Consider the following 15,256-nt stretch of genomic DNA (forward strand, 5'->3'; position numbering starts at 1 on the left):
GAGCATGCCCATGTGTGGTGTGTGTTTGGAGTGTGCGTGCGTGTTGTGTGTGCACGTGCATATGTGTGGTGGTGTGTGCGCGTGTGTGGGTGTGTGCCTGTGTGTGGTTTGTGTGCATATGGTGTAGTGTGGGAGTGTGTGGTGTGTGCATGTGTGTGTGTTGTATGTGTGAGTGCATGTGTGGTGTGTGTGAAGTGTGTGTGTGGTATGTGTAATCTGTGTGTGGTGTTTGTGCATGTGTGTGTTAGTGGTGTGTGCAGGTGCGTGTGTGTGGTATTTGTGACCACGTGTGTGTGTTGTGTTGTGTGTGTGTGCTGCATGTATGTAGTATGTGGGGTGTGTGTGTGTTGTGTGTCTGTGTGTGCGTGTGTGGTGTGTGTGTCTCAGTGATGTGTGCGTGTGTGTGGTGTGTGCATGTGTGTAGTGTGTGTGGTGTGTGTGTGCGAGTGTATGCGGTGTGGTTGTGTAGGTTTGTGTGTGGTGTGTGTGTATGCTGTGTGATTGTGTGTGGTGTGTGCGTGTGTGTGGTGTGTGCGTGATGTGTGCATGTGTGTGGTGTGTGTGTATGACGTGGGTAGTGTGTGTGTGGTGTGTGCGTGTGTATGACGTGTGTAGTGTGTGTGGTGTGTGCGTGTGTATGACGTGTGTAGTGTGTGTGGGGTGTGTGTGTGTATGACGTGTGTAGTGTGTATGTGTGGTGTGGGAGAGTGTGAGGGTGTTTCTGGTGTGTATGGTGTGGTGTGTGGTGTGTACGTGTGTTGTCTATGCATGTAGTGTGTGTGGTGTGTTCATGTGTGTGGTTGTGTGGTGTGTGTGCGTGCATGTATGTGTGTTTGTGTGGTGTGTGCATGTGTGGTGTGTGCGTGTGTGTTGTGCATGGTGTCTTTGTATGTGCGCACGTGTGTGTGTTGTGTGTGGTGTGTGCGTGTGTCTGGTATATGTATGGTGTGTCTGTGTGTGTGGTGTGTGTGTTTGGTGTGTGCGTGGTGTGTGTGTGGTGTGTCCATGTGTGTGTGGTGTGTGTATGTGTGTCTATCCCATGCCCCATGTCTTGCATCCTCTTTTCTAAATTTTCTTTCTTTTTTACTCTATGCTACAATTTCTATTTAATGGGAAAATTTAATTAATTCAGTTATTATTGATATGATGTATGGACATATCTCTTGATCTTATTTTATATTTCCCAACTTGCCATCCTTGCTTGTTCCTTCCCCACTCCACCCTTTCCTATTTTGTTTCTTTAAAATTGACCAATTTTTGTTCCATTTCTTTCACCAATGGTTTGCAAATCACATACTCCTTTTAGTTGTCTAAGAATTATACGTAAAATTTAAACATACCAAATAAACATATGTTTCTACCACTATGTAGAGTTAGCCTGCATTTATACCATTCCTCCACCCTGACAAAAACTTTTGCATGGCTTTACTTTACTTCTACTTCCCCCTGGTCCCCAGCCAAAAACTCCTGACGGTTTCCCCAGAGCACCTTCCCAGTGCTCCCAGCTGCCCTCTCAAGCCACTTCCCAGGTCTGGCTGCCATTGTCAGAAGCTACTGGACGGGAAATCTACCAAAACGTCAATGCCTGCTTGCACAGTAAGTCCAGGATAAAGTTAATCCTAGTTAAACTAATGTGAAAAGAAAACCTCAAAGGGTGTTCCTGACTATATCCGTCAGTTACAGTTTCTGCCTTGAATTCCAACCTGTTTGCCTGCTACCTGCCAGGGGTTCCTCCTCAGAATTTCTCTTCCACCAAGGGATTTGCGTTTCCCCAATTTATTAGACCTTTAAAGGAATCTATCTGTCTATCTATCTATCTATCTATCTATCTATCTATCAATCAATCAATGCACTTCCCGTACCCCGTCCTCCATCTTGATGGAGTATGTATCTTTGCCAGGGCGAAGAGATTTCTCATGTCCTCATCCGGAATTCCCCTAGTTCAGGACTATCACACTGCCCTGACCATAGTCAATCTGTGTTGATTTAATTTACTAAGGAGACAAAGGCTATTCTGAGAGGGCTCATTATTAGGGAAATGCTCCTGGGCTTCCTTTGATGGCGATGTGATCTTAAGGAGTGCTTGAGTTCTTCTGGTTGGCTTGTCCTGTGGAAGACTTGACAGATTGCTTCCACAGGCTGGAAAGCAGCATCAGTTACAGCGCCAGGGGGCAGTGTTGGCCAGTTTTACAATTTCTCAACATTCAACCCGGTGAGAAATTTAACTAATGCTATTAGTTCCTCATCAATAGATACACATCCTCTTGGGTCCCCGCTGGTGTTTTCAGGGCTGGGGCCATGTTTAATCTCTCTTTGGGACCCACAGAAACTGGTCCCTGAGAAAGCCATTTCCAGCCCTAGCGATCAGCACCTTTGCAGACAAATTCCTCCCCTGCCTGTGACCTCTGCTCAAAGCTGTGACCGCATCATAAACCTTCACCCTTGAGTTTGAGCTGAGAGCCTGGGAAGTCCAAGAAGTTCCTGAGGGCGTAGACAGAGATGCGATGGCAGTTTTAGTGGCCTTTGTCTTCTCAAGACAGAGCAAAGGGGCCGACAGCTCAGATCTAGCCAAAGGCTATTCCCTGGTTTCCCTCTCCCCCTTGTAGCCTCTAATCATGGAGGGGTCAAGAAACCAGGTGATTGCTGCAAAACAAGCACCCGGGCAATATCTGCGCGACTGCTCAAGTAGTGCATCTGGCTCCAAGATCACTCAGGGAACAGGATGGGCCACCAGCAGACAGCAGGACCCCTGGCCCTGCGTGTGTGTGTGGGGACGGGTTCAGGCTTCTGCTGGACAATGAAACCACAGGACAAAGCCATGAGGGCAGGGAGCCCCTGGTCTTTCGGGTGCAGTGGAAACCCGGGTGCAGTGGAAACCCTACTGCTGCTGTGCCTCTGCCTGGGTGTGGGAGTCTGTTTCTCCAAGTACAGTGTTGAACTTGGGACTATCCCTTTTGTCCTCTGGACTATAAGCCTCCTCCTCTAAGCTCCACACTCTAGTTGTCACTCAAATTCAAACTAAAGCAAACGCCGAGTTCTAGCTAAGGATACATTTCCTAGCTTCACCTCTCAATTTTTAGTTTTATGCAAGTCAGAATCTAAACCTTCCCAGGCAGAGCTGGCTGCCATTGTCAGAAGCTAGCTTACTGGAAATCTACCAAAATGTCAATGCCTGCTTACACTTATGTCCAAGATAAAGTTAATTCTAGTTGAACCAACATGAAAAGAAAACCACAAAGGGTGTTCCTGTCTATATCCCTCAGACATGGGCTTGGGTGGCTATGTCTCTGCTCCAGCCCTAAAGTAGTGTAAGAAACAGCAGTTGTCCCTGGCCCAGAGTGACAGCTCCCCCTCGATGAGGGTGGGACAGTTGTGAGCCAAAGAAGACATTGAACAGAAGGAAGGAGGGCAGGAGTTCTCCAGAGCCAGAGTCTGGTGGTCCTTAGGTAAATCTGTGGAGGGCCCCACACTGACAGAGGCTGTGATTTTAGGAAAGGAGAAGAAACTCTGGCTATGAAGTCTGGCATGTCCTTAATGGGACTCATACACCTCTTGGAATTTTAGAGCTCAAGGATTCAGAATTTGGATATCATTGGTTCATTTTGCAGATGAGAAAACTGAGGCCTAGAGATGTCAGGGGCCTTGCCACGTGGCAGGTTGGAGGCAGAACAGAGGGTAGAAGCCAGGAGGGGATCTAGGCCTTTCTCTTGGCTCCCTGTCTAGTGCTATCTGTACACTCAGGGGGTCCATGAAGGAGGAAGCCATTTTTGATCCACAAAGGAGGCAGGATGGTGGCCACAGCTCAAAGTTCTCAGAGCTTTGCCCTTGGAGTGACCCCAAGATGTCCCTGTGATCTCAGAGACTTACGGCTCTCAAGTAGCACTAAAAGTGACACCTGGTCTTGAGCAAGAGCAGGCAGTAAAGCTATGGCAGTGGGGGACCCCCAGGAGAGGCAGCTTGGGAACAGGGAAGGGGACATTGGCATGTAGGGGGTCTTGCTGTGCCCCTCTTGGCCCTGCAGGCCTGGTAGTTAGGGGACTGGTTCTCCCAGGTGTAAGATTCTCATGGTATCTTCCTTGACCACTGAGGGCTGCAAGGGGTCTTGTGGGGAAGTCCTTTCTATGGGTGGATGGATGATGTCCCCAGCCTTGCATGCTCATGGATGGCTGGGGTGAGTGATTAAGAGTTACCAGGATTTGTTGCTGCTGGAACTGAGTTACCATGTTGCTCGTGCTGACCAGGAGCTGGCCTCACCACAGAGCCCAACTGTTCTGCCTCCTGCACCACCCTCAGAGTGTCACAGAGCATAGCTGCCTGGTCGGGCATCCCGCAGCCCCACGAAGGATGCTAGACAGTTGCTGGATTGTGCTCTCACTTCCCAGCTCTTTTTGTGCTTGTGGCCACACTCTCTTGTCCCGTACTTCACTGTGTGTTGTTCAGTTGACCCCGCAGGGTCGGGGCGCACTGCACATCTGCAGGGCTTGGTGCACAGTGCCACAGTGCATGAGGTTATGGTGTGTTGCAGCCATATGGGATCCTCTAGCCCCTGCTGAAGCAAATGTATGCGCAGACTCCACATACCTCATCATCACCCGGAATTCGTGGGCACATTGAGAAACATGAGCCCGAAGGGAAGGGAGCCCTGTCACCTTGTGAAGCTGCTACCAGGGCAGCCCTGGAGATACAGCTGAGAAAGCTCCTTATTTTTTCTTATGCAATTTTTTTTCTAATCCCCTTATGTATAGGTAAGCTTGCTTAAAAGAACTTTGGGTGGCCTGGGGACTTCAGGACGCTTCACCAATTACCAGAGGAAGATAAGGCCTGCACAAAACCAGAGCAAACCAGAACCGGTGGCCCCTGCCACCTTTAGATCATTGGCATGTCATTATAATGCTAAAGTCCCCACTCACAGAAGAGAATCGCTGCCACTTTCTGCACACGTGTCGTATGAAGAGCATATTCATGATCCGCACCTGTGTGTCTGAAGTTCCTCCCCACACAAGCTTACATAGCCCCTGCCCCACATCTAACCCTGTAACATTCCCCAGCTTCCCACTGCTCTGGAAGAAGCTGTCTCTAGAGCAAGCGCTCTCTCCTTCTCCATGCCTGGCTGGGAATAAAACCTGCTCGCCCTTTTCCACAATCTGGTGATCTTTCTTCGTAGCTGATGCAGAGTTGAGAAAGAACTCAGTGTACTGGTGACAAAGCCAATGCCAGACTCCCAGCATGTGGGTCCTGTACTTGCTCTGAGCTCTGTCACGCTCTTCTAAATTCTGTGTTTTGGTTTTACTCTGCATTTCAGCTATTTGAACAGTGTCTGTCCCTCCCCCATTTGAATTGTGACCTGCTTGCTTGCAGGGACCATAACCGGACCATCCTTGTGCAGCTGACAGCCCTCAGCTCTTGGTGGTGCACGTGGGAGAAGTTCACAGTTTCTTCTGAGTGTCATTGGAAAGAGGTGTGTGTGTGGGGTCACAGAGACAAATGAAGAGAACAGGAAGAGGGAGAGATGGAGGAAAGAAGAGGAAGGGAGGGCTTTACCAGCTCTTTGGAGACCACAGAGTGCACAGGGAGTGTGTGGGGATCTGTTATCAGCCAAGACTGTTTCTCGAGCACCCGAGCACTGCAACTCTGGAGTAATAGGCATGGCAGGAGCTATGAAGGTAAATGGCGAAGGTGGTGTTGGTGGGCTCTACCCCTAAAGCTGTTAAGTTAAGATGCTCTGGAGGCTATGGCTCTGCTACCTGCTAGCTGGTGGTCTCAGGTGAGCTTCTGTCCTCCTGCTCATTTTCACACATGTACAGTGAGGGCAAGAGCATTCACTGCTGCGGGTCGTAGGGTCAGTAGTCACAGCTGTGCTGGCATTTCTGGCCTAAACATCAGTTCCGAGACAGAAGCGAAGCCCGGATTCCCAAGACCCTACCTCCCAAGCCCTTTGTGTGTCTGCAGCCCCTGCCTGACAGCATCTGGTGTTCCAAGGTGAGCTCTCCTGAAGTTGAGGCCACGGGCTTCTTGGGGAGAATATGTGACCGGCACTGCCCTTATAGCCTGCTGCCCTCTCAACACCTCTGAGGGCCCTCCGGGATGCAGGGCCAGGAGCGGGTGCAGTGGGGTGGAGTTCAACCTTGTGCTTGTTCTGCGAGAGTTGATGACTGGCTGCCAGGAGGGAAGCAATGGGGACGACCTTGGCCTGGGCTGTGACACTCAGAAGGAAGGTCTCAAGGTCACCTCTAGGTAACTCAGGCAGCAAGAAGTGCAGTTCTGCACCACCTGGTTGGTTCTGACATGTTTGGTTCTGAAATGATCACTTCTTCTTATCCAACCAGAAAGAATGAGGTAGTATTTATTTTAAAACAGAGTTAGTTCTATGTACTTTTTTTCATTGCAGTTGTAGAAGACCTTAGAAATGAAGGTAGTGGGAAGAAGGAGCCATCGCCGTGCACTCTCCACGGGGTGGCTGTCGGTGTTGGGCCCAGTCACAAGCAGCGTAGCTGGTGTCTGTTCTCTCACAGAGCTCCCTCCTGGTAGGAGGACTGGGAAGATAAACACAGAGCTAATAAGTAAGAGCCATGGAGAAAAACCAAGTCAGGGGTTGAGACTAGGGAATGAGGGCAGAGGTATAACTTTATGTAGGTGACAGGGAAGGAAGGGCTCTTGGATGGAATGGATGTTTGAAGACACCTGAAGGAGGTGAGGGGGAGTCTCTGTGGACATCTAGGTGGAGCATTCCAGGCAGAAGGGACAGCGTGTGGCGGTCATGAGGAGGAAGCCTGCCTGGTGATGGGAAGGACAGGAGGAGGCCAATGTGCTGGAGCCCCAGTGAGCGAGGGAGAGCAGAGGAAGAGGGGACGCTGGCTCAGGGAGGGCAGCGCTTCTCTAACTTGAATGCACATGCAGCTCCCCTGGGGGCTTAAGATGCAGATTCTGAGGCAGCAGGTCTGAGATGGAGCCTGGCGTTCTGCATTTCTGCAAAGTGTCCAAGTGATGCTGCTGGCCCATGGACCACACATTGAGTAGTAAGGCTATGGCCGGTGGGCCAGGGAATGATGTGGCCTTTGTTTTATTTATTTATTTATTTATTTATTTATTTATTATTATAATACTTTAAGTTCTAGGGTACATGTGCATAACGTGCAGGTTTGTTACATATGTATACTTGTGCCATGTTGGTGTGCTGCACCCATCAACTCGTCAGCACCCATCAACTCGTCATTTACATCAGGTATAACTCCCAATGCAATCCCTCCCCCCTCCCCGCTCCCCATGATAGGCCCCAGTGTGTGATGTTCCCCTTCCTAAGTCCAAGTGATCTCATTGTTCAGTTCCCACCTATGAGTGAGAACATGCGGCGTTTGGTTTTCTGTTCTTGTGATAGTTTGCTAAGAATGATGGTTTCCAGCTGCATCCATGTCCCTACAAAGGACACAAACTCATCCTTTTTTATGGCTGCATAGAATTCCATGGTGTATATGTGCCACATTTTCTTAATCCAGTCTGTCACTGATGGACATTTGGGTTGATTCCAAGTCTTTGCTATTGTGAATAGTGCCGCAATAAACATACGTGTGCATGTGTCTTTATAGCAGCATGATTTATAATCCTTTGGGTATATACCCAGTAATGGGATGGCTGGGTCATATGGTACATCTAGCTTCACATCCTTGAGGAATCGCCATACTGTTTTCCATAATGGTTGAACTAGTTTACAATCCCACCAACAGTATAAAAGTTTTCCTATTTCTCCACATCCTCTCCAGCACCTGTTGTTTCCTGACTTTTTAATGATTGCCATTCTAACTGGTGTGAGATGGTATCTCATTGTGGTTTTGATTTGCATTTCTCTAATGGTGGCCTTTGTTTTAAGGATACTGGGGAGCCCTTGGATTGCTCTAAGCTCCGGAGCAAGTTCCTCTGACTTTTGTTTAAAAGGAATTGCACTGCTGCTGGTTAGGCTGTCAGGGGCAAGGGTGAAAGCAATTTGAAGCCTACTGAATAATCCTAAAAAGAGATGGGTGTGGTTGGGATGGTGGCAGGAGAGGATGGTGAAGGGGGAAGAGGTTAGTGCTGCAGGTGTTCTGAAGGTGAGCCACAGGATTTGCTGACAGTCTGCACGTGGAGTGTGAGGGGGAGGAATCTAGGATGAAAAGGGTATCAGCCCAATGAGCAGGAAAATGCCATTTCCATTCACTGACACAGAAGATCCGTGTTGCGGGGAAGAATCCCAGGACTTGGTATGTTTCAGATGTGAATGAGACATTTGAATACAGGACTGAGATATGGAGGAAAGGTCCAGGCGGGAGGTGTCAATATGGAAGTCAGAGATTAGAGAGGGGGCAGGGGAGAAAGGGGGATTTGAGGGCTGAGCGCCTGGGCACTTCAACACTTGGAGGGCAGAGAGAGGAAAGGTACCCAGTACAGGGCACTGAGAGGCAGAAGTCAGTGAGTGAAAGAACCATGCATTTTTCAGCTTCAATTATTGTATCAGTTACCTACTACTGAGTTACAAACCACCCCAAAGTTTAGTGGCTTAAAACAACAATGTATTCCTTCTACAATTCTGTAAGTGGACTGGGAGGTTCCTTTGTATCCCGGTCGTTATCTGGGGTGACTCGTGAGGCTGCCTTGGCTGAGGCGGGAGCCTCCACATTGGCCTTGTTCCTGTCTGGGATTTGGTCCTGGCTGTGAATGCGGCAGCTTCATCCTCTCCCTCGGTCCCTTCCTCTAGAAGGCCAGCCCTGCTTCCTCACAGTTCGCAGCTGGGTTCCATGGGAGGACAAGCGGGGGCTGCAGGGTCTCTCAGGACCTCCACGTGGAACTGTCAGAGCATCCCTCCCACCAGGTTGTACTGGCCAAAGCAATACAACCAGCCAGGGTCCTCCTCTGGACAGAGCAGCGTGCCATCACGTGCGGGTATGGGAAGGAAGAGTTGGTAGCCATCTATGTGACCACTTGCTACAGTTAAGAGCTTTCTCAATTTACAATTTTACTACTCACCGACCTCTGCCTCTCAGTGCCCTGTACTGGGTGTCTTTAATATTCTATTCAAATGGGAACTTAGGCCAAAGAGCTCCCCACTGGGGGCACTGGGTATTAGTCTTGCTCTTCCCTTAGCCAGTCGAATGCTCTTTAGTAAGCCATTTTATTTGTTTGGGTTCAGTTTCCTCATTTGTTCCACCTGGAGTTTGACAGTCGGTGGGGGTGGACAGCACTAGATAAGTTTTAAATTAAGTAGACTAGCCGGGTGTCGTGGCACACGTTTGTAGTTCCAGAAACTCAGGAGGCTGAGTCAGGAGGATCGCTTGAGCTCAGGAGTTCCAGGCTGTAGTGAGCTATGATGGGAACCACTGCACTCCAGCCTGGGCTACAGACCCTATCTCTAAAAAAGTATCATAAATAAATAAAGGAGAAAATGCAGGTCAAGTGCGAGCACTGTGCAGGGCATGTGTTATGCTAGTAGATGTCCCTGATTCTCCAGCCCTTAGGTACACTCCTGTCTTCTCTGGCAGACAGCAGCATTCCCCAGCAGGGGCTGGTGGCTGGCCCACGCAGAGGCTCCTCTAATGGCAGGCTCCTCCCCTCTGCAAGCCCTACAGCTCAAGGGAAAGAAACTTTAACATCAGAAAGAACTCAAGAAACCAGTTTTCCAAAACCTCTCTTCCCCTGTGTTTACCCCTTTGTTATGAATTTACTTCTTGGATGTCGAAATATTTAAGAACTTGGTGGAGACCAGTTTTATAAGTTTCCTTCTGTCCTTCCTGGCTCCACAGCTGCAAAAACATCACCCCCACTACTGAGCTTACTATGGGGCCACGCAAGGGTAGACGTTTGACAGACATTGTCTGATGTATTCCTTACTGCAGCTCCCCACCCCCGCCGTCCCCGCCCCCCAGGGAGGCATTACTTCCGTTTTCCCCAAAAGGAAAACGAGGCACCGACAAGTTAAGGAACTTGCTCAAGGTCACAGAATTTGAACTCAGGCCACAGACGCTGGAGCAACTGGATAAAGTCCTCATCGCCCCATATCACCCACCACCCACCCCCAGCAGAACGTGACCCCCGCCAGGACGGAGGCCGGCAGCTGGGGGGCTGGAGCATGGGACCCCAGACCACGGACTCAGGCCTGCGCAGCCTCCCGGCTTCTGGGCTACCCGCCAACCTCCTTCGCATTCCGCTGAGAAGCCAGGGGAGGGGTTCACTCTCAGGGGCGCACAAAAGCATGAAAACCTTACTTCAGCCTCTGAGATGCGGAACTGACCGACCTATCGTCTTGGGACCCAACAGTGCGCTTGGGTGCACCAGCCCTCTTAATGTTGGTGCTGGCTCCCTCCCGCCTCCTTCCCATCCCAGAGGGCCCCCTCGCCCTGGGCCGCACGTGCCTCTGGCAGCTCGAAGAAGCGGTCGGGGCTTGCAGGAGAGCGCGCAAACTGAAACCAAAACAGGCCGACGCGAGGAACGTCCGGGGGGAACTGCAGACCCGCGGGAGCACAGCGCCTGGGCCAGGGCCTGGGAGCCTGGGCTCCGCCCCGCGCCCCTCTGCACCCCTTCCCCACGCTGCTCCCCTCTTCCTAAGTGTCCCCCCCTCTCCCGGGCAGCAGAAGAAGGGGTGGGACTCGGGCGGGCTCCGGGAAGGGGCCCTGGAGGAATGGATGGTGGCCGAAGGGCGGAGCAGGGGCGGGGCCCGCGGAGACTCCAAGGGGCGCCCCGGGCGTGAGGCACCCACTCTGGGAGCACAGAGAACTCAGGTAGTCGGGCTAGATGGCGGCGCGCAGCCTGGGCCGCGGCGTCGGGAGGCTGCTGGGCAGCCTGCTAGGGCTCTCGGGGCAGCCCGCGCGGCCGCTGTGTCGGGTGAGCGCGCCGCTCAGGGCGGCCTCGGGACCCTCGGGCAGCGCCCCCGCAGTTGCCGCAGCCTCACAGCCCAGCTCGTACCCCGCGCTGAGTGCACAGGCAGCCCGGGAGCCGGCCGCCTTCTGGGGGCCTCTGGCGCGGGACACTCTAGTGTGGGACACCCCCTACCACACCGTCTGGGACTGCGACTTCAGCACTGGCAAGATCGGCTGGTTCCTGGGAGGCCAGTTAAACGTCTCTGGTGAGTGGGCTTCGGGAGACCCAGGACGCCCCCAACTCTTGCGTCCAGAGGGAACTCGGAGCCTCTCGCCTGCGGCAGCTGTCCCCGGGCTGCGCGGATCGCACCCCTGCAGGGGCCCCTCCTCCAGTATTCCGTCCGCCCCGCCAGCTCTAAGCAGTGGCTCCACGTCACCCCGTCCCTCATCCCATCCGGCCCCAGATCCAGGTGCCCAGCTCGGGCCAGTGCCCGCGGGGACCCGGTGGCCGCTTGGGACGCCCCGCTGCTGGCCTTGCTCGGCGCGGCTCCTCGCTCTGCTGACTCCAGAGTTGCGTTACCGGGTGCATAGCGCCGCGGAGCCAGAGCCGGCGGGGAGCCGCGGGCTACACCCGAGCGCCCTGGTGTTGGGACTTTCCCGTTGCTATACCGGGGTGGACGGAAAAACAAAGCAGTGGCGGTTGTCACTGGGGGCTGCGGTGCCCGGGGATCAGCCTGAGGACAAGCCCTGCCCACATAAACAAACAGAGCTGTGGCGGGCGACCTGGGGAGGAGGAAACCCGGCGTGGCAGCTGGAACCAGTTATTTCCTCGCTGTGGGCCTGGGGCCTGTGGGCGGGAAGGAAGTAACAGCGGCCTCCGCGTTCTTGTTCTCGGCCTCAGAGAACTGCACCCCAGCGACCCAAGGCCTGCTTTGGACGCGCGGGGTCTGAGGTTCCCGGTGGTCAGTGGTCTGAAACTTGCTGAGCAGAGGCCTCTGCTGCTCTGCTAAGATTTGGGGCTGGGGGTCGTACACCGCACCCTCGCCCCCACCTAAGGCGCTGACTGGGCAGCGAGGGGGAAGCCCTGAACTGCAGGCAGGGCTGGCCACGCAGGGTGGGTGCCAAGTGCAGGGTGGGCCCTGGATGCAGGGTGGGCCTGGGTGTGGGGCCTGCGGGGAGGGCCTGGCAGACACGGTGTTGATCAGAGGGATGCAGGCCAGAAGGGTGGCCATAATCAGCTTGCTGGATTTGGGAGTGTTTGAGAAAGGACTTGAGGGTCTTTATGGCAGGGTCACCAGGGCCCCATTTTCTCCAGCTCCTCCCTCAGTTATCCCTGTTGTTCTGCCCCGCTAGTCCTCAGTGTCCTCATTGTGAGGATGGGGGCAGTCATGCTCAGAGGTTAGGCTGAGTGCTGCAAGGTATGCAGCAGACCCAGCTCTTACTGGTGACCCATAGGCAGTAGCGATTTTAGTTTAACTTCAGATATAGCCATACAGTTGTAGGTAGTGTCTTGTAGTTAGTTTTCAAAGAAATTGAAAGGAACTTTGGACCTCCCCCAGATATTGTATATTACTTTGCTGGTTTAATTAAAATGAGTCACTTACTAGATAAGTGTTTTCTTTAACCTTGAGTCAGCAGCAAGTGCCCTTTAACTACTGGGAAAAAAACCAAACCCTTTGGTTTGCAGAGTTGGTGCCATGTGCCCTTGAAGGGGACTAGAGCAGCTTGCCCAAGGACAGAAATGGAAAGTGACCTGCTCTGGACTTGTGAGGCCAAGGTCATGGGGAACATTCACAGTTGGCCTGTGCACAGTTGCAGCCCCACTCAGATAAGACAGTGGGGCGGACCTCCTGGGGCCAACAGCAAGGACCTTCTGAACCTCGCTGGGTCAGGATCAGGGTGTGGTCAGCAAGCATTCTTCTGTCTCCTTTTCCTTCACTTATTTCTCCTGATAATATGGCCTTTACGGCTACCTTAGCCAGAAATTGAGCTTCAGAAAACTAACTTGCATAACAGCTTTTCAGCAACTTTCTCCCCGGGATGTGTGTGCCCACCTGTTCATGGGTCAGCAATATCTCTTTCCTTTGCCGGTGTCTGCAAACCATAGTGGGGACAGTATGAAAAAGGGCCAGGCCAGGCCATGACTCCTCTGGGAGCCCCTAGAAAGTCATGGGATAGGTGAGAACACTTTGGCCTGATCTGTCAGCTGTGTGTGATAAAGTCAGGTGGCTTGTTCCAAAGGAATGTCACTCTTGAAGAAAACTTCACCTCACTCCTTCAAGAATACCAGTGGTTCTCAACGCATGGTCCTCAGACCAGCAGCATCAACATTACCTGAGAACTTTTGAGAAACAGAAATTCTGGAGCCCATCCTGGATATCTGGAATCAGAAACCCTGGGTGAGACCTGACACCTGTGTTTATAACGAGCCCTTCAGGTGCTCTAGAGGACACTCAGGCTTGAGAACCACTGGTCTGTAGGCCTCAAAACAGGGCAGATGAAGGCACTTCTGAAACAAAATTGGGATTAGTGCCCGGCCATGGCCCTGTTAAACAAACAGCAAACAAACAATGGGCTGTGGATGGTGCAACACCATTTCGTGGCTCCAGGTGTCTTTAGAATCAGGACTCGGGTTGATTTCTTGCTTTCCCTGTACCGCACTTTGCATGTTTCCTCATCTGTAAAACAAGGGCAGTATGTAACTGAATTATGTCCTAGTTACTATCGATGCACATCAAACCACCCCTAAGCTTAGTGGTACAAGATAACAACAGTTTTATATTCCTCGCAGAGTCTGTGGGTCAGGACTTTGGACAGGGCCAGATGGGGATGACTTGTGTCAAAGGGCGAAATTCCGACAAATTTAGTTTAAAGATCTTAATTCACTGTTTTCATGATTATAGTATTGGGAAACACCTAATTCCATAAAACAGAATGAATGTTTGATAAGTTGAGCAGAGGAGGATGGTTTTATAGACAGAAGGGTCTGAAGAATGCGGACACGGAGAACAAAAAGTGGACTGGTTATTTCAAAGCTACTTTTGCTGTAAAGGTGAAAGTGGAAGGAGCTCCCTTACTACGCCAGCTTGTTTGGAGATTTAGCTATCTCTCACACTCCTTGTTTCTTAGAAGGCTGGATAAACAACTTAGTTTCCATTTGGTGACACGGCACTTTAGCAAGAGTGACTCCATTTTTGTGTGATCTATTGGGCCTGATGCGGCTCAGTCCAGACCAGTGGCCTCCTATACATTTTATTTAACACTTGCTTCTGCTCCTCAATATCTGAGGTTGGAGTCATCTGCCTGTTCTCAGTCCCAAGTCTGGGGCCTGGTTTGGGACAACTTGCAGGCTGACTTCAGCCAGACCTGTGACCCAAAGCACCTCCTGGGGCTTGTCACAGTGTGGTGGCTGGGCACAGGCAATGTCCGGCAACCAGAGGTCCAAGAGACCAGCACAGACACTATTAGGCATCTTCTGACCTGGGAAAGGGGACCTGACTGTTTGCACCTGTTTTGTTATCCATCGGAGTATCTGTCAGCACACATATCCCAGGGCTGTTAGAATGAAATAAGAAAACGCTTGTAAGGCACTCAGCACTTTCTTAACACATTATACATCCCTAATCACTGGCCATTTGTTATTTATTAATGAAGCATGTGGGGAGGCTATGACCTTGTGCTTGGCCTTCAGCAGTGCTGCTGAGAGAGCTGAGCTTCATTTGAACTGGACCACGTGAGCTTGCATCTGATCAGCCTGGGATAGGTGGGGAATAGGCTTCGGAGAGCATGCAGGTGGCTGAGGTGGCTTTCAAAACACCACAGTATCCTGCCCATCCCGCAACTCCAATAGCCAGACGAGGTTATGGTGTCTGAGGCCCACCGGGCAGGGTAGACAGAATGTCTGTGCCCTTCTGTGACTTGCTTCTGTCACAGAAAAACTGCCTTGCAGAAGGTTCTTTGGAAAGCCAGGTTCTAAAAGGGATTCTTTCCCACCTGTGAAATTTGGCTCTGTCCTTTGTAGGGCTCTGCAGCTGTTTTTGCCCTGTGGCATATCAACTCAAGATATCAGGAAGTTGTAAATGCAGAACCAGAGGGTAATGACATGTGTTACTTTCAAAACACACAGCTAAGCTCTATTTTTTAAACCCCCAATTTTAAGTGATGTTTTCCAGTGTGTGTACTCTTAAGCAAGAGTGTAAAAATCCTCTTTGTAACCAAGCATTGAGCACTGGGAAATTTCTTGGATGCTTTTTGGAGATTAATTGCAGTAATAGAGGCCCTTTTGCTGTAGTTTCTCTCTGTTGGCTGTAGTTTCCTCTCTGTGGCATGCCTCCAATAGTTCAGAAGGCAGGACACTGATGGCGGCAAGACGCTGTGTGCCTGTGCTTCATTTTCCTCCTAGTCACTCCAGTGATTCAAGTAACTTTTTAAAAGGT

General features: G+C 51.4%; 1 protein-coding gene across 2 annotated transcripts in view; it reads left to right on the top strand.

The window, feature by feature from the left end:
* The first annotated feature begins 10,020 nt into the window (after positions 1 to 10,020).
* The window catches only part of LOC119622619 (acetyl-coenzyme A synthetase 2-like, mitochondrial), a 53,417-nt gene continuing 48,181 nt past the window's right edge, over positions 10,021 to 15,256 (top strand). The window contains exon 1 of one of the 2 annotated variants that reach the window (XM_073008681.1): positions 10,021 to 11,086. In XM_073008681.1, coding sequence (XP_072864782.1) covers positions 10,756 to 11,086 — 331 coding nt within the window. In that variant the 5' untranslated portion in view covers positions 10,021 to 10,755. The remainder of the gene's footprint in view (positions 11,087 to 15,256) is intronic. The other variant, XM_073008679.1, reaches the window with a different exon arrangement.

The sequence above is a fragment of the Chlorocebus sabaeus genome, chromosome 2 (assembly GCF_047675955.1).
Source record: "Chlorocebus sabaeus isolate Y175 chromosome 2, mChlSab1.0.hap1, whole genome shotgun sequence".
In the NCBI taxonomy this organism is placed as follows: Eukaryota; Metazoa; Chordata; class Mammalia; order Primates; family Cercopithecidae; genus Chlorocebus; species Chlorocebus sabaeus.